The sequence below is a fragment of the Apium graveolens genome, chromosome 11 (assembly GCF_009905375.1).
Source record: "Apium graveolens cultivar Ventura chromosome 11, ASM990537v1, whole genome shotgun sequence".
Taxonomy (NCBI): Eukaryota; Viridiplantae; Streptophyta; class Magnoliopsida; order Apiales; family Apiaceae; genus Apium; species Apium graveolens.
The window spans coordinates 184,239,563-184,259,617 of NC_133657.1; the positions used below are offsets into that span (position 1 = coordinate 184,239,563).

General features: G+C 31.8%; 2 protein-coding genes across 8 annotated transcripts; one reads left to right on the forward strand and one right to left on the reverse strand.

Annotated features, from left to right (window-relative positions):
- The first annotated feature begins 251 nt into the window (after positions 1-251).
- On the forward strand, positions 252-3,299 carry LOC141695161 (pentatricopeptide repeat-containing protein At2g27610-like). Its single transcript, XM_074499423.1, has one exon. It carries the CDS (start codon positions 400-402, stop codon positions 2,542-2,544), a length of 2,145 nt encoding a protein of 714 aa, XP_074355524.1. The 5' UTR covers positions 252-399; the 3' UTR covers positions 2,545-3,299.
- Positions 3,300-4,656: 1,357 nt separating this feature from the next.
- On the reverse strand, positions 4,657-10,066 carry LOC141697728 (histidine-containing phosphotransfer protein 1-like). 7 transcript variants are annotated; one of them, XM_074502239.1, is made up of 7 exons: positions 9,941-10,066; positions 9,603-9,651; positions 7,883-8,023; positions 7,723-7,808; positions 6,998-7,069; positions 5,539-5,611; positions 4,657-4,866 (listed from the first exon to the last, which is right to left on the reverse strand). In XM_074502239.1, the coding sequence occupies exons 2-7, from the start codon at positions 9,642-9,644 to the stop codon at positions 4,810-4,812; spliced, it is 471 nt and encodes a 156-aa protein (XP_074358340.1). In that variant the 5' UTR covers positions 9,645-9,651; positions 9,941-10,066; the 3' UTR covers positions 4,657-4,809. The 7 variants fall into 7 exon arrangements, 4 of the variants coding, with proteins under 4 accessions (XP_074358340.1, XP_074358341.1, XP_074358338.1 ...); XM_074502240.1 differs by lacking the exon at positions 9,941-10,066 and adding an exon at positions 9,867-9,928; XM_074502237.1 differs by lacking the exon at positions 9,941-10,066 and adding an exon at positions 9,746-9,858.
- Between the last annotated feature and the right edge of the window lie 9,989 nt (positions 10,067-20,055).

Consider the following 20,055-nt stretch of genomic DNA (forward strand, 5'->3'; position numbering starts at 1 on the left):
AGTGTAATACGCATTTAAAAATTGAGTATGTAAGAAAATTATTAAAAAATACATATTTCTAGTTTGAGTATTACCATTGAAATATGTATTTGCCAAATACGTATTACAGAAAAAACTAAATGATAAATGGGTATCTAAACGGGTATTTTTCAATACTATACCCTTAGAATGGCTATTTTCAACATTTTACACCAAAAAATTATTATTATTAAGTTTTTTCTTTTTGAATATAATAACTAATGGTTATAACTGATACCATTGAATTACATTACAGCTTCAACAAATTTCAGGTAACCATGATTTGGCTCACGTGGTGGGAGATGCTCATAGCGAACTTGTAGCAAACCATGCAATTATTTCTTCATAGCTGTAATTTCAAGAGCAGCATTTTACTTCTTCATGAACATTATACACACACCCAGTAACATTTTTTTGCTACTATATGTCCTAATGAATTTCACTCATCATATACGCCATTATGCTGATATAAGATGTGCCCTTAAAGGCAGAGCTGTCCATTGCAAGCTCATTACATCTGGGTTTCGTCCAGATGTTTTTATAAACAACCATTTAATTTCTATGTACTCTAAGTTTAACCGTATCAGAGATGCCCAGAAGGTGTTTGATAAAATGCCTGAGAGAAATTTAATATCTTGGACAAACTTGATATCATCATATTCACAAGTGGGCTTGTCTGAAGAAAGTTTAAGTTGTTTTAGATTAATGGTTGGTGATTGTTTTGATCCAAATCATTTTACGTATGTAAGTGGTTTATCTGCTTGTACTAGTTTAGAGGCGGTGAGAAATGGTAAAGAGATTCATGGAAGGATGTTTAGGCTTGAGCAAGATGTAAATAGTTTTGTTAGTAACTGTTTGATTAATTTTTATGGGAAATGTGGGTTGTTAAGGCCTGCTAGAGTTGTGTTTGATTCGATGTTGGAACGGGATCAGGTTTCTTGGACTTCGATTGTTTCGTGCTGTTGTCATTGTGGGGAAAATTTGGAGGGAGTGAAGGTTTTTTTGGAGTCTCGTAGGGCTGGGGTGAAGATGAATGAACATTATTGTGCTAGTGTGTTGGGTGCTTGTGTTGCTCTGGCGTGTTTGGAGTTTGGGATGCAAGTGCACTGTCATGCTGTGAAGTGCGGAGTTAGAAAGGATCCGTTTGTTATGACTGGGTTGGTTAATTTTTATGTTAAGTGTTGCAAGTTGGAGCCGGCTGAGAAAGCTTTTTGGGAGTTCGACAACCAACATTTTTCGTCCTGGACTGCGTTAATAGGGGGGTATGTTCAGCTAGGTATGAAGAGAAAAGCCATTGATCTTTTCTGTAAGTTGCTTTCTTCAGGTACTAAACCAAGTGAGCAAACATATAGTTCTGTACTTGGTGCCTTTGCAGACACGAAGGAAATCAAAGTCGGGAAGCAGCTCCACTCTTTGATCTTAAAAATGGGTTTCATTTCATTTACCTTCGTGGGGAATGCTGTTTTGGACTTCTATTCAAAAAGTGGAATTCTTGAGGATTCTGTAAAGATTTTTGAAGAGATAGAGTCTCTTGATGTTGTCACTTGGAATGCTCTGATTGATGGACATGTAAAATCTGGTTGTCATGGTGAAGCCATTGAACTTTTGCGCTCCATGTTGGTTGAAGGGTTTGATCTTAACCTTTACACTTACTCCAGCCTATTTAGCATCTGCGGTGATGTACCGGCTGTTGAGTGGGGAAAGCAAGCCCACTGTTGCGTTATGAAATTCGGGTTTCATTCTGATGTTGTTGTTGGAAGTGCCCTCATTGATATGTATGCCAAGTGTGGACGGCTGCATGATGCTCGGAAGACATTTGACAGTCTGCCTTGTAAGAACTTGGTTTCATGGAACACTATGCTTGTTGGATATGCCCAACATGGATTTGGGAAAGAAACTTTGGAGATATATGATCTCATGCCTAAAAATAAGATTAAACCTAACCATGTCACGTTTATTGGAGTATTATCTGCCTGTGGGCATGTTGGACTCTTGGAAGAGGGGTTGCGGTACTTCAATTCCATGACAAAAGACTATGCAATAACCCCTAGAGCAGATCATTTAGCTTGCATGGTTAGTATATTTGCTCGAAAAGGACAGATTCAAGAAGCTTACGATTTCATAAAGCTTTTTCCTGCCGAACCAGATAAGGTAGTTTGGAGATGTCTTTTATCAGGCTGCAAAACTCACAAGAACTTAAATATAGGGAGATATGCTGCTGAAAAAATTCTGAACATTGATCCTAGTGACACATCCGCCCTTATTATGTTGTCAAATATTTTTGCCGAGTCAAAAATGTGGAATGAAACAGCACAAATCAGGAAACTAATGAAAGAGAAGTCTCTAAAAAAGGATCTTGGTACTAGCTGGACCGAATTAAACAGTAAACGGCATTCTTTCTCTGCTGGTCACAGTCTGCAAATTCAAGGAAATAACATGCTGAAAATTTTGGATGGGTTGACAGTGCAACTATACGATGCAGGGTATGTTCCTGATGTATTGTTTCCACTGAATGCTGTAGAGTAAAATTTGTGGTCGAGTATGTGTAATTTTTAAGTGCCCTTGTGAGAAGAAAGTAACTCCATGCGCTGAGATATTATTGTGGTTATACTATGGAGATGATGAGAAGCTGAAAATATTTGTTGTGGAGAGATTTTTCTCTGTTCTGACATGAAAACAAAGTAACCTCCTTGGCCCTCAGTATTGAAACTCATTCACATCACTATATATGGCCAGCCTATGTCACTTTCGTATTGGCTTCTGCACTGCCCCCTTCTTTCAATGTCACTGGGTTAATAGGTTCTTGCATTTTCAGCAGTAGCGGGACTCGATGGTTCAGTCTTGAGCTGACATCACAATTACTTTTGATAATCAACATAACATCTGCAGAAATGCGCCAGTGGTTAGGGCCATAGTTCAAGAATACCATCTGTGGTCTCAAGGTATTCATAGTTAATCATTAATCTTTCGTGGTTCAAGTGCAACTCATCTTGCTAATTGTGATACATGTATCACAATTATGTGGTCTTTGAGAAAGATTAGAAAGGCACCAAAACATATCCTCAGTAAGATGCAGAATTTTTATGCAGAAACTGCGGATAGATCATCCATGTTTTATACTACTTCAGCTGATACCTTAGCCAAGTATTCCATTGAATAAAACTTCGGAAGAATTTGGTTCAAAATTCTTATGCTGACAGTAATTTTTTTGAAATTGATTAAATTTTTTTACTTGAAATTTTAAAAGTTAATTGCTTTTTTGCATCCCTTGAGATTGGGCTAACTGCACTTTATTACTGTTACTTTGCATAATTGCCTATGCATCCTGTTACCAATTTTGGTCGCGTCAGTATGAACCCTTCTGTTTATTTTGACCTCTACCGTTAATTATTTCAGGGTAATTTAGGAAATTAACAAACTTAATTATCCTTTGACCCTTAGCATGACACATTATAGACCGAAACCCTTAAACATTGAAGTAGTACAGTTTTGCCCAGAATCACACAGTTTAATCTTTTATTAAACATTCTTCTTCAATTATTTGAATATCATTTGACAATTTTAGAATCTTTAGAATATATTCAAATTCAAAGCAAAAAATACAGATAAATTTATAAAAATTTGAGCATGTGAAATTACATACCTAGAGAGCGAGTGAATATGTGTTATATCTAGCTAATCATGATTGTTAAATATTACCAAATAATTATCAAATTGTTGAGACATCTTGCTCTCAAGATCGATTATATGTTATCAATGAGCTGATCATTATGCATTGCAGAATATTAATAACAACAAATAAATAACAAAGAGAATTTTAGTCAGGTTTGATCCTATGCCTAATGGTTTATGTCCTACTCTCTTATCAAGCTAATGTATGGTATTATAAGTTTGCTATCCAATGTAAGTTATTACTGAGTAGTGAGTTTTGGATAACAAGAGTTCGGGAAATTAGTTTTGTCAAATAAGGCTGTAATTGGATAGTATAGGTCTTAAAAGAGCATTTGATTAAGGGAACTGGGTTACCACTTGCCAGGAAGCTATTACATTGAAAATTCTGTTATGTTTCGAAAATCTATATTTATATTTGTTGTGGAGAATAAAATATTTAAATTAATCGTTAATTACTTTAAAATTTTATTTAGATGTAAGTTTTTTTTTATATTCTAATGAATCATAACTCATTGTCTTATATACAGTCTAGCAAAATTTCTTACAAGCAAATTCATATTTGCAACAATTTTATATTTATAATAACATAATCATTTAATCGAATTTTTTTAAAATGTATATTTAATTTTATTAAAAATTTGACATTTAATTTAAGATAATTTTAGCCAAAAATTGAAAAATATGAATAAGTTATAATCCGAAATATCCAAACCAAATTTAATATAAACCAAATTTTATCCAGTCTCAATCCAAATTTCATCCAATTTTAAATCAAACCGAATATGACCTTATCCATTTCGAACGGTTTCCATAGACATCATAATCCTAAAGTGAATCTGATCTGAAATTGATCCGATCCAGAATCGATTCGGTTTTACGAAATGCCTGGTGTAGTATTATGGTGTGCAGGAGTCCAGTTTATTTTGTTAGTACTGGTTGAACTTATCAGTTAAAGAGGTCCCGGCCACCATTTAACAGAATCATTATATATAAAATTCAATACACGAGTTATTAGCATTTGCACAGAACAGAGAAGCAATATCAACACAGATTTATTACAATTTACACACCATAGGAGGGCGAATATAGCAGGTTTTCAAGCACAAAGAAGATGCCTTCTTAGAATGCATCATATACTTGGGCCCTTTCCGATTCTGAAAGAGTAGCCCATTCCATCTGCACACAAAAAGAAAAAAAGAAAATACTGTTAGAAACCTACAAAAAGAAAACAAAAGAAAGACATACGCCGATGGTAGAGCTTGATAAAAGAAGAATTTGATCAAAGTATGCATATGCATCACCATGAATGCCAACATCAAATTAAATAACATATAAGGTGTATGAGCAAACTGATATCACTTCCTGGAAAAGCATGTTCGTGTACATGTGCTGTCAAACCTACTCCCCACTTCATTTCTCCTCACAAAATGAGCCCTTCCTATTTCTGATTCTTTAAAACTAAGCACCCTCCTTGTTTATGTCCACCTAGCGACTATCAAAAACTGACCCCTTCAACTTAATTCAGAAAGATATATGACTGCTTTCCAACAAAAGGAAAGGGTCAATAATGTGAGCAGTGACGTTTTTTTACCAAATTTGGTCCTAGAATCACCTAATACAAGTACCCCAAACATCCACAAGATCCCAAAAAAACAAGAAAGAAACACATAAATTCATAACTTGATAAGAGCCTAACCAGAATAAATCCATAAAATGCATATAATATCCACTTTTCAAGTCCTCGCCCACGGTAGACATAATTAAAGCTGACACATTGCATTACCACTAGAAATTGCATGCCAACAAGTTCAAAATAAGGGGCAAGAATCTAAATTAGTTTGGTTTCACCTGAAGTATAGCGTCAATTTGTGTTTTGAGAGAAGCATACTCGCTCTTTGCTTCATTTAGGGATCGGAGACACCTAAGAATGAAAAATTAGAGATATCCAGAAATTAATTCAGGTATATATGCACAATAATGGTCAATAATTCATAGGAATGAAAACTAATCTTGTCAAGTTACATGATAGACAAAACTAACAACAATTATTCATATCCAAATGAGGATCACTGGTGAGCTGTTAATTTTAGTCAAAGCACAAGTGACCTGAAGACAACCATATCCCATTAAACAATTTAAATCAATTTAAATTACCTGTTCATACCAAAACAGAGGGATACATCTAATAAACAACATAGATCTTGTGAGAAAGAATCAAGAATTAAAATTGAGAGATCAGGAATATAATAGCAAGAGAATTGGAATGGGTACAAGAACAATAATAACAGGTTGCAGATGAGTTGAAAAACGCAGCAAATAAAATGCTAGCGCTCATACATGTCGTCACATCCTCAACAATGGATGATAACAAATATTCTAACAAAAACTGGTAGCACGTGCAGATGAATGACAACTATCACATATTGTTTTCATTTCTTTTTGAATTCCTGCATCAAACAACAGAGGAGGATTTTCGTCTGGGATCAATATATTAGATGTGATCAATTTGCTTTGCTTTGTCAGAAAGCAGGTGTTTTAGATTGAGTTGAAACTGTTGTTACAAGAGATGACAATATAGGTTGTTATATACAAGAAAATCAATTTTTTTTTGACAAATACAAGCAGCTGGTATTTCCTTTTTCCATACAAGTTTACTCAAACTAAACAAAGAAATAGAAAATACAACGCTAAATCTATATTAGCCATGTTAATTACAGTGCAGTCTTTAATTGAAAATTTTGACGTTTTTGCTGAGAAGACAAGGGAATCACTGTTCATATCAATAAAGGGAGCTTAAAAGCATTAGGTTACCTATTTAAAATTATGGACACAGAACTCTCCCGTCACATAACCTATTTACTGCTAACCGCATCTTGGTCTCCTAAACACGTCACCTTGGACAGAGTCAAAGTTGAACTAGGCTAAAGAGCGAAAGCCAATATAGATCACTTACCCTCTTTATCTCTCATTATTAAAGAATGGAACATAAAAGTATAATCCCTTGACAGCATGACACAAGCTCATACACATGTACAAATTTCAGTTGGTAAAAATCACATAGGTTTAATGCAAGTCCTCTCTTATAGATACATCTCTTCTCCCCATCATTACAAATATTTGTATTGTATGAATAAAATCTTGCACTTTGACACAGTATACAGATTTTAAAGAGCGTGCTACTTTTTGTAATTAAAATTTAATACATTTAATTAACAACATTAAACCATAACACCGTTATATACAGTCATACCTATATTTGAACAATTTAATTATATGATTCAGGTAAATCAAGGAAAAGCTTACTTACCAATCTCTGGAACAGATTTTAGAGGCCTGATGAAGATCTAAGCATGCACTCATCAAACGCAAAGCACCGATGCTACAAAGTCAAACAAAAAGTTTTAGTACTAATGATAAAGTTCCATTCCCAAGAACATTCTTTTGTGTTTCTCGTTAGATTGTACGCAGCAAGAGCATATTCATATCGCAAGTGAAAAACAATGTATGATTCAAGTAAAGTAAATAACCACGCACATGCTTTTTAATCATTCACTATTTCCAAGATATAACTTGTCTTCCAAAAAGTTCACCAATGCTCAATGATCAAGGACTCAAGTAAAGTAAATAACCACGCACATGCTTTTTAATCATTCACTATTTCCAAGATATAACTTGTCTTCCAAAAAGTTCACCAATGCTCAATGATCAAGGACGAAGCGCCTGGAAGCATAGACGCATTTATGTCTCATATTATTAGTAATTTGTATATTCATGTTTTACAATTTTAACAAATTGATACACCACGTACATATTTCAAGTTTTAATAAAAAAAGAGTATGGAAGTGTATGAATATGATGTACTTTACAAATTTATTAAAATATTAATCGGACACTTAAAAAGTGACATCATAAACATTGAAGAGTTGGAGTTTGCGTGCGTGTGTGCAATATAGGTAAGCTACTCTTTGAATTCTTTCTGTGTGTGCGCGCGATATAGGTAAGCTGCTCTTTGAATTTGTCAAACAACATTACCCTCGTGCATATCCTTCAAGTTTCATGCAATCTTCATTTAAGTATCTGTAGTCCACTTCATTATCATTCCTGCAAACATTCAACAACTGATGTAGGTAAATTTAAACATTAAGTGCATCTGAATGACCAAAAAAAATAAAGCACATAACTATGTTGAGACCAATTCATACAAGACAGCATCCATTTTCACAAAGACCGTGCTGACATCAGTACAGAATGTTAAAAGCAAGATTGAGAAGGATTCCCCACTGCTCGCTTCTTTCATAATATAATGGCGGCGCAGATGGGCATCGACTAATCCCTATATAGAAAAACACTAAAGTAAGAAAAACTAGCATGTATAGAAGACTAGTAGTATGCACGAAGTAGAACAAATGACATGAATAGATGGCGCAAAATATAATGACTAGAAAACAACATGATTCAACAAACAGATAAGCAAGTCAAGAGAGACTATACCACATAATAAAATTCGGTGATAAAAACATGAATACAAAACATAAATGAATGGAACATTACCTAAATATGTATATGCGCAGATTCAGAAAGGTAAAAAAATTATAATCAAGTGTTCTAACCAAATACAAAAAATCTATGACTCTCCATAGAACAGAATGTATTTTAATTTTTTGCTCTTTTAGATTCATAGTTCGGAAAAGTGCATTAAAACTTGAGCTTGAGCAACAGAATTATGCTGCGATTCGGAAGCAAGATCTACAGCATAAAACTTTTACAAAGGGGGTTGCTTAAAAGTCGGTAAATACTGTAAATTTGTATTATCAAATACACCTAATCTATGGATTTTAACCGAAGATTTTGACTGCTTTAAAGTCTACCAGACTAACAGAGTTAAGTACAGTTTAAAAGCAGAGTCTATGCCAACTCAAGCAGAAATGTGGACTAAATTGGCACAATTTGTTTGGACTACACAAATACATAAATATATTAGCAGACATCAATATAGCATATAAAAAAATAATATATAAGTTCTGTAGTTAAAATTAAATTAAATTAAAACGCACTTTTTAAATAGAAATCTTAGATTCATGGACCCAATTCAATTCAGTGGGATCTTTCATTCACATTTTTTTCCACCAAGAACATTTTATAAAACTTTTTGACCCCCCAAAGGGCTTGAATCACTCCTTTGCAGTTCCTATTAATTTGATGATTTCTTCGGTACAGATAAGTCTATTCAAAATATTAACCATATACAGAGGTAAAAAATTAATAGAATCTCTTTTAATAATTTCTGATAATGTATTACAGTAACTGTTATAAAATTGTAGAATCATATAATTTATTTACTCCATCGCATTTTAAAGAATTATTATCTAATCCCCAGCTTTAGTTCAGTTTTTTATTTTTCTCATCTCGTACATAATCATATTAAACAAACAATACTTATAATCAACAACTAGGAGATACTTATAATCAACAACTAGGAGAAAATCATCGCAATTAACACTGAAAAGAGGCATGTAAGAAAATAATAAAAAATAAAAAAGTACTCTTTAAATAGAAAATATACATAATCCCTGCCATATTGTCTTTATTGATTTTTTCAGTACAGATAAGTCCATTCAAAATATTAACTGTATACAGAGGTAAAAAATCAATAGAATCACTTTATATAATTTCTGATAATGTATTACAATAAATTTTACAAAATTTAAGAATTTTTTAATTCTATTTTCTCGACCGCATTCTAAAGAATTATTATCTAATCCCCTGTTTCAGTTCATTTTTTTATCTTTCTGATCTCATACATAATCCCATGAAACAAACAATATCCCTATGATCAACAATTAGGCGAAAATAACCGCAATTAACACGAAAAGAGGCATGTAAGACATTATAAGAAGACAAAACTGAATCACCATGTCTTGAAGCTGTTGAATTCGAGCAAGAACAGTAGCCATAATAATCCTAAAAACAAAGAGGAGAGTTCAAATAAAACATCAATAACATAATCAGACAAGTACATATGAATAATCAGTTCAAAAGGAACAAAGAATATTACAAAAAGATATAGATACAGATAGACACGATTGAGATGTGTGTACTTGTGTGTGTGTGTCTGCAAAAAAGGAGGAGAAGGAGAAGAAGTTGAAAAGAAAGTGTATCTGTAGATATAGACATACAGTCATATAGATAAAGATAGAGACTACAAGTGAGGTTTGTAAACGTAAGACAAAGAATGATTGAATAGGATTACCTTCATTTTTTTAAAGATGGAGACAAATTGATTATGCATCAGCTGCTGCTGCTGCTGCTGCTGCCGCCGCTGATGCATCATCATCTTTATCCATAGCAAGTTAATCGACATCTTAACTCAATTTTTAAATATAATATAAAAAAATTAGCTCGCCTCTAAAAATAATATTTCAAACTTTAATATAATATTTTACTATTAAAAATATATTAAATCGATTAAAATATGGTGTAAAAGGAAAAAGATAGCGACCCCCTATAATATATAATAAAGTAATGATTAAGAAATTCTTAAAAAGATAGTATTAATTTTTAAAAATAAAGAGTGAACGCCTGATATTAGTGATTTAATAAATTAATAAGAGCCTCTTGTAACATACATTTTGTCCTCGATCTTTAAATTTTAACTTAAATATTTGGATAAGTAATTTATTGGACTTATGATTATTTGTTAAATCTGAACGATATTTTCTGAACGGTTAAAATTCTGAATGAATGATAAATCTGAACGCTGAATAGTTGATATTGTTTGATATGTGATAATTACAATTTATTTAATAAAATATTACTTATGTTTTTTAAGATATATATAAATATATATTAAAAATGGCTCCCTGATGTAAATATAATATATTTTTAATAAAATTTGTTCATATGTCTTTTAAAGTAAGAAAATTACTTTTGAAAAAAAATTAATAATTGAAAATGTTCCCGAACAAAAATTTAATACATATACTACAATATTTTCATTTGATTAAATATATGTACAGTAAATAAATAATTGTATAATGAGAATCTAAATATAAAATAGAACAATGTTTTATTGTAAAATGAAAAAATAACTACAATAAATGTAATATGTGTACATAAAAGCCAGCAAAGTGGATATAGGTGAATTGCAAAATGAATAAAAAATTATTTGAACCATCCACATAGAATTTGGAGGTGCAATCATCCAACATCTGTCTAGACAATTTGGCTTCATCCAGATTTTAAAAGTAGCACTCAAATGATTTAAAACAGTTCCATCCGGTCCAGATCCTCTTGTTCGCATTATCAAATGACCCCTTACTCTCATTTTAGTAATTTTGAAGAAATTTTGTTATTCTGTATAAAATTATTACAGTGCCCCTATAATTATGCAACAAACGGTTTTGGAGAATCATTTTATTGGCCGTAAAATTACTACCGTCCCTCTATTCTTGGAGTTGTAAACGCTTTGTCTGTCTCTTCACTGTATTATTTTCTATGAACTTTTCGCATCACAACAGAATTTTTATTGAATTCCTTTACTACAACAAATTGTTTTTGGGAAATGATTTTATTCCTGAAATTACATTCTTGCCCCACCCTTTGTTGATATATCTCTAATACTTTCCTCTATACCCTTGACATACTTCTGTTAAGTCCGATATTTATATATAATCACCTCTACCTTTTGTAGTATTATATTGTGTTCATTTGGGTAAGAGTAGTCATCAAGTAATACACAACTAGCATCCTAGTGATGGTTCTTTTACTTTCTTAGTTTTTTAATGCTAAAATTGTGCTGACTCTCTCTTAGTTTTTTAATGCCAAAATTGTGTTGACTTAGTAAAGAATACAGGCCTTTATTGTCATAAATTTTAGGTCTTCTTAGTGAATGTATTAGCTAATAAATTCATGATTATAATTGTATATGTCCAAATTATGTAGAATTTTGGCAATTTAGCCAAAAATGAGAATGTTTTACAAGGAAATTTTGATGAAATTAGCCGCACAGAAGGATGTCGTATTAACTTTAGCTAGTTGCCATTTTTCCACTCTCGAAGCTCAGGTATCATTCACCGGCGGAATTAAATCAAAAATATGATATACAAGTAAATCAAACAATGGGTTTCATTTTGATTAGTAACTTCACTTCGTGATAATCTCTTCATGTTTACTTGGTTCCACTACAGGAAAAGGGTCAATAAATATCAGTTCTGCACCGATGTCTAAATTTTTTAAAACCGATATATAGGTGGGTGTAGAGAAAAGCCATTATTTTTCACATCGGTTTTGCACCGATGTGAATAGCCTTTCATACATCATTTTTTACTTAGGAACTGATGTCTATTTATATATGACACATCAGTTTCTGTAACAGCCCGCACTTCCGGACTATTAATTCTAAATCTAAACTAAAATAAAATCCAATTTAATGATCCAAAATTCTATTACACAGGTGACTATTACAAAATCGCAGCTAAAAGAGGAAGTCCAGAAGTCAATATACTCCAATTCTAAGTTCTCGAACTCCAATGCTATCCAACTTGAATCTTATATGAAACCTGAAATTGTAAAAGAATGAGCGGCGAAGCCCAGCAAGCAACTACCGTCCAACGACTCAAATAATATTTTATATCTTTTTCGAAAACATAATTTAGACATGCTTGACACATAACACATATCCCACAAAATCACACATATATTTGATAATAAGGTGAACAAAGTTGCACACGATATAATCAATAACCATAATCAAAGTGAAGCACATGACACATTCTATAATACAAATAATCAAAATTCTCAATCAATCAATAAATCTTAATAACAAATTATTATCCTTAGTCCCACAGTCCTAAATCACACCTTATATCACACTTTGCCAGTAAGCGACATCTTATACTTTATGTCACAATTCCCAAGTGACCGGGTTCTAATTCTTATTTGATGGGGGACTAGTTTACATCCTTCGTCAAGTGAAACCAAAGCTTGACAATGTATCGATGTGTTCCGGAACGTGCATAACTAGTTCTAAATTCTAAGTATCACACTATCCAGTAATCGAAATCTTATTCTTATACATGACTAAGATAGGGGATTTCCAAAAATTTGTATCTTATTAATCACATATAAGTATCACATTTATAATAAGTAAACAAATATCGGAGAACATCTAATCACACATAATAAGGCACGTTACACAATAGATACAGAGCAATAAAGATTCACTTACGTAATCAACAAATAATTCATGTTTCAAAATATATGGAACAACGAATAGTCACTTACAGAACACGTAAGCAAAAAATAATACAGAATAACGGAAAGTTACTTTCCTCAGTTATGCAAATAGATAATTCACATCAAAACACATATTCAATCATTAGCAACCCATCAAACACGACACATCTAAAATCTCAATTTTCTCCACGATTCCAATTCTGATTAGATCCTTATTTGCACTTTTTGACCCTCTAAAAGATGTTTTCTTAAAAAATACAAAACACAAAAGTTGTAAACAACGGAAAGAGCTTTCCGAAAAGTCCAGGATCACTGAATTCCAACTTACGATGCATTTTTTACGAATTTTACAAGATTGATAATGTTTATGATAAAAAGCCCCTACGAATTTTAATATAAAAACGAGGAAGACGAATACGGTGTATTTATAATGTTACAAAACCCTATTTCTTAATCTACAAGTTATCCATATTAGAAATTGATCCAAATTCTAGGCCCATTAATCTAATTCAAAACCCACTGTCCTTATCTAATTTTAATACTTTTTTTATTATTCTATTATTAATCTAATTTTAAAAAATTACGGGATATTACATTTATTCTCTCTGAAACTACTGCAACTGTTATGGACAAGTACTCTAGATATTGGTATCTGGCCTTATGCTCAAACCAGCATTTCACGATGGAATGAAGTTCTCTAATGTACAGAAAATAACAATCACCAAGTTTAAGATCTTCTAGCTAGTCCAATCGAATTAGATAATTTCAGAGAAACCTTAGAGCATCTACAAGATACTAGCTAAATGAAGCCTTAAATTCAAAATATAAGAAATTTAACATGAAATTTACTCCAGGAGACTAGCTACTTCCATTCACTAATCTCATGGCTCATCTATCTAGCCCGTTCGACACTAAAACACTTTTGGAACTATAGTAATGCGCATGATGGTCCAGACCATTTAAGTGACACTAAAAAACGTTTGTTACCACCGTAATACGCATTATGGTCGGAGTAGTATAAACATGATAAACCGGATTGGAGCCCACTTTCTTGTGACATTTATCTCACACTTCAGTTTAATTGATATTTTATTTTTTTTCAGTTTCATTTCCTTTTAAATTATAAAATAGCTTATATTAGTATCTATAGTTTGATAATAAAAATCAGTGTGTGTATGTGTAAGTTTTTAAATACTATAGGTCTCGTACGTCATTGAATGATCGGGCACCGACACTATCCAATCTTTTAACATGTTGGTCGTTGGTGATTCTGACCGATGATCATCATTTATTTAAGGGTGTTTCCAAAATATAAGGTACCAATTAATATTGTTGTATTATGGACAATTTTGAAGCCGCAATTTCCTTTTCTTTTCCCTCAACTCTCTTCTTAAGCTCATTTATAGTCCCCTAATTGATTTCTTTATATGATCTTCAGTGATCATTCTCTTCTTTCTTCAGTGATCATTTTCTCATTTGAACAACTTTTGCCGTTCTGATGCCTACAGTATTTATACAATATTAAAATAATTGATAGTCATTTTATTATCAAATAAATAAATTAACATAACCAATAAAATAATTAGAAATTACTTTCTTGACACTCGTGACCCATTTGGGATCATCCTATCCTTTCCATATATCACACACAACTTTATCCTTGTCGTCTTCATTTACTTTAAACCGAAATAACAACATTATCACATAAATTATTTTTTTCATATAATTCAATTCTCAAACTCTTCATAATCTTGTTCGTATTATAATAAGTTTCGGGAAACATATATTTTTTTGGTAGCTCATTTGTAAGAAGTTTAAGCAAATTATCAAAACCCTTATTACTGCAATGTGAGTTATTTTTGAATTCTAATTCTTTTATGGTAAAACTTAATCTTGTATATTTTGCATTGTCGGGATAAAGAGATGCTCCATTTTCAACAATCACCTCATGGCATTTTTTAGCACTATCATTTCAAACTTCTTCTACATTATTAGTTCCAGTATCCACGGTGTCATAAAATTCATAAGTTTTACTAGCTAAATCAAGTAACAATGCATTCAAATCTATCGGTTATTTTTCCCTCGGTTGATTTTTGTTTCATCAACTTCACGCTGTCTGTTATGACCTATTTTCATATAGTGTAGAATGCTCAGGTATATAAAAACTTTAGTTTACCTCTTCGGGTGCAATTTAATGTTGGTATCTACTATACCTTTTTATTACACGTGATCATAAAATAAAAAAATATATTTGATAAGATAGAATATTAATGGGTAATAATATAGAAAATGGGAAATGTACAATGGCAACCTAAACTGTCTAGGAGTATTACATGAAAATAACAGTAGGTATTTTCAAAGGACAAAGCCTTAGAAGAGAAATAGAGAACCATGGCTCAAGCATATAAGATCACAAACCAGCAAATTCCCAGCACTATTGTTGTCGCCCAATTTATTTCTACAGTAATTGCATATTAACCATCAATTGTTACACAAAAATAGATTAACTTGTGAGAAAATGACCATGCTATACTATATCATTCAGAGATGGTATGTATTATATAGTTAAACATAGTGTGTTTTATTTATGTTGGTCGCGGTAAGATACAAAAGTTACCAATTGGACTAGATTCAACAATATTTAGAAAATTACTTATTTCAGTTTATGAATATTGTTCCGTAACAATATAAAAAAGAAAAGTTGTCCTATACATAACATTTATTACCATAAAAAATAGTTTGCAAGAAACCTCAAAGACAATTACATAAATTTTGTATATAACTTAAGATTTGCATTACCTCAAGAATTTGATCAAAGTGTGCCTTGAGATCAATAAACTCTCTTCTGAGCTCACTCAGTAAAATGATACACCTGAAAGTTTAAAATATATAGCTTTTTATTAAATTGTACTAATACCATAAAAAATACATAGACCACTAAGGTTTTAGGAACAAATCTAACCACATAATCTCTCTAAAAAGACAGTAAAATCTTACTCTTAACTAGTCGATTTGAAGATTGAGATTCTATTGAAAATTTAAATTTTGGAAGTGTTTATATTTTAACATTACCAATATTAAAGAACAAAAAACAATATCTTATAGTTAATAGAAATCACTTCTAGTATGGGAACTATTTTTAAATATTATGCTTTAAATATTATTTATTTAATTGTATTCAATTACTAGATATTTAGTGAATATTTTTTTACTAAAGAAAACTAGTATTTTAAGAATGTAGTGGTGTAGTAGTGTAGTGGGATCGTAGAGTAAATGATATGCATGTTTATGCCCTTTAATTAGTAGTAATTAGTTTTAATGTGTTTGTAAGCCTATATATAGGCTACTTTATTTTGAGTTATATATAATAAAAAATAAGTACATGTTCAATAAGGTGTCTTCTGGTCTTTTTTATCCAACCTGGAGTCTGATGGTCTATGGTTTTAGATATTTCATACATACACATGTATCTACATATTACATATTCATCTTTAGTATTAAATGGCATCAAATAATTTATCCATCTATATTTCAACATTTTTAGGATATAAATATCATTTATGGGCCATCAAGATGATAGCTTACATGAACGTTATGAGTTTATGAAAAAGTTATTGATAGTTACACTAAGCCTACTCCTTTTCGAGAAAATCCAACACAGTTCAAGTAAAAAAACACGAACAAGAAATGACATCAAAGCCAAATGCACTTTCATGTGTCCATTCGGCCGTGTCTAAAGAAATTTTCACAACAATCATGAGTTGTGAATCTCCTAAACAAACATAGGAAAAAAATCAAGAAGTAGTTCAAAGGCGGCCAACAAACTAAACTTATTACATATTTAGTGATAAATAAATAATTAAAAGAAAACTTGTGTTCTTAGAATGTAGAGGAACAGTGGTGTAGTGGGGTTGTGGAAAAAATGATATGCATCTATTGTACCCACGTATAATAATGGTTAGTTTTAATGTGTTTGTAGGCCTATATATAGGCTACTTTATTTTGAGCTATATATTAAAAAAAGCAGTGCATGTTCAATAAGGTGACTTGTGGTCTATTTTATCCAAAAACTACAATATGCTCAGGTTGCTCAATAGATATTGAAGCCACTCACCAGTATTTGGAACAATTCGTAGTACAAACCTTGCAAAGATCTATAAATACACTTGCTATTTGTATAGTTCCGACACTGAAATAGCCACACATCAGGCTTATATTCATATGGTTAAATTTCAGACTCGGGACCTTTATAAAGGATTTGACAAGTGCAAAATGGTGTTTTAATCTTCGAATGAATTAAATCATCAATAAACTTTCTATAAATCAGTTAGTTTGTACAAGTTTGAGACTTTTGATTAGAAATGAAACTAAAAGTGAAAACATTTTTATTTTTTTCACCATCTCAACTAATTTGTGCAAAAATTCAATCAGTAGTGAACATAAATTCGGACATATATAGGAGCTCAATCAAGTATGCGAATCATTTTCGAGCATCCAAATCCCTTTATAGAATGTTGATAGATATATTACCTTCGAGCAACGCCTTCAAATTTTTGGCAAACAAACAACAAATTTTGGTATTGGACTACATCTTCATCCCTGGAATTAAATTTGAAGTATATATATATATATAAGATCATTAAGTAAGTACAAAAATAACATAAATATGTAGAGAAGGCAGTTATGCATATATATAGAGATGGAGGCCTACAAGATCTATTCCATTATCTGCAAGTGAGTGCTTGCCTCACGACAGAACAATCGAAGCAAGTCCCCATAAGAGTTTCCATTTGGTTGTTGTAATAAGTAACAAATGGTTAGCTGGTCATCCACACATCCCTGATTTAAAGAACATCAGACGCACTAAAAGTTAAAGGAATTTGTTTGCATAAATTGAATGATTATGCAAAGTGAAAGTAACAACACGCTATCTCACTCTGTCAAAAATTTTGACAAAAAAGTAAATGAAGGGGAAATACAACGTATGTAAAATCGTAAAATGAATAATTATTATTAATATTTTATCTAGAATATTTGGAACAACTTCATCAGCAGAAGCGGAAAGGGTTATTCTTGGAATAAGCAGTGACAATATTGTTTTTTAAGTGTTAGCTTGTCTAAAAGACTAAGTCCCCGCTGACACTCAATAGACAGACTCCAGAAACCAACAATGGAATTAGAATTTAGTGAATAAGAGTTACCATATCCTCAAGTTCTTGGATCTTAGCAGGAATGTTGTTCTGAGCCATAATATCCTGGAAAAATCGTTCAAGATAATGAATTTAAAAACCAAGTATAGAAAATCGAAGATTCTGTGAAATCATAAAATTTAAACATCCAAATTTCAAAACTCATGACAGGAAATGTAAAGCTTTAGAAATTTTAGGATGATAGTAATACTTGAAAGCACATATCTCATTTAGTGCTCTAATTAAATAAAACAAATTATGAAGTTTATCTGGGGTCACAGAAGATCTGTAAAGGAACACAAAGAGGATTAAAGAATTCTTGCCTTACTTCGGTTAGCAATTAAATACAATTTGAAAATGGAGGAACCCTAAAATTTTAGTAATTATATCTCAATTCGCTAAAATTACTCTGCTGCTGGCATCCGATAGTAGCCCCTAGTAGGTGCTCGACATAATTATAAATTCTTGACCACAACTACATTAAGTGGCACATATTTGTAATAATGTAAAATAGATTTACCAAGGTAACTTATCCTAATATTAAAAATTAACTATTTAAAAATATTTTCTTAATCACTATATATACATGAAATAGTTATTCTAAATAAAATATACTTATATTTTTGATATTTTAGAAAATTTTGCTATTTAACATCCATGTGTATTAACACTAGATATTGATTCTCAAACTCCCCGTAATTGCAAAAAAAATATATTTAAGATTCTAAAATTTATCGATGTTATACATATATACTACAAGACAAGAATCATGTATAAGGGCTAATCCAACACAATTCAAAAGATGATGAATGATGAAAAATTTACTACATATGGAAAACTAATGCAACACAAATATATATATATATATAAATATATATGATAAAATATATTTGAGCTTTATAAAATACTTGTAAAGTAATATGTTTAATTAATTATTGTGAGTATGCACACAACTTAGGTAGGCCTAACGTCCTAGAATAACCTCATTTGGCAACCAAGTTAGTACCACTAAACAAAGTGACACTAGATGTGACAACCCGAGTCAAATCCCGAGCCTTTTTCGAAAATCGATTAAGTCCTGATTTTAAATCCGAATTAAGCCGATACCTATTTTCCTAAATGCACCCAATTTGGGTAGTAACAAATCCACCAAATGCCCCAAAAAATATTAAAATTTAGTCTTAAACTTATTATTTATTTTATTGTTATTTTGTTTTAGTTATTGTCAGCTAATGACTTCGTTATAATGTAAGTAGAGAATTTGTACGATCGTGAAAATAAGGTGGCAGAGATGTAGTAGAAAGCAGTTTAGCCCACTAGTCTATTCCTAGTTTTTAGCTATCATTCCTATTCCTTATATATTGTACATCTGTTAATAAAAATACAAGATAATACAATATAGTCCCAGAGAGCATTTCGGTCTTGTACATATCAATTTTCCATCTTGTTAATTCTGCATTTATCCTTCTAGTCTTATATTTTTAACATCGTATCAGGGCTTACGATTATCAATGGTGGTTTTCATGAAGATAGAAACCTATTATGCACTTATCGTTGGTTATGAGAGTGGTTCCCTCGGTGGACCAAAATTTATATGGCACTCAGTCTTTCTCCAGATACAGTAATATGGGTTACGAAATTATTTCTACGGATGCATCTGGTTTGCTATAATGGTGGTGCAGCGACAAGTGGCTCTAATTTTGGTGTAACAGAAGGTGGCTTTAGTGGTTGTGCAGCGGCAAGTGACTTCAGTTGTGATGCAACAGTATACACGTGTCAATCTCCAAGTGGTGTCAGATGGATAAATAGGAGATGTGGACTTGATGGATTTTACGGGAATTCAGCTATATATGTTGATGTTGAAGGCCGGCTTGAGAGTATGTAATTTCTCTACGTATGAAAAGCTACAACTTTGTGGTGGCGGATACATGGGAGCTAATTG

Excerpts from the sequence above, each read along its gene's own strand:
- LOC141695161 (XM_074499423.1), top strand. The coding sequence starts at position 400 with ATGAACATTATACACACACCCAGTAACATTTTTTTGCTACTATATGTC.
- LOC141697728 (XM_074502239.1), bottom strand. The coding sequence starts at position 9,644 with ATGGCTACTGTTCTTGCTCGAATTCAACAGCTTCAAGACATG. Across the intron at positions 8,024-9,602 it reads TTCAACAGCTTCAAGACATG|GGATTAGTCGATGCCCATCT; the intron begins GTGATTCAGTTT and ends TTTTCTATATAG. Across the intron at positions 7,070-7,722 it reads CTTGAAGGATATGCACGAGG|CATCGGTGCTTTGCGTTTGA; the intron begins GTAATGTTGTTT and ends TTGACTTTGTAG.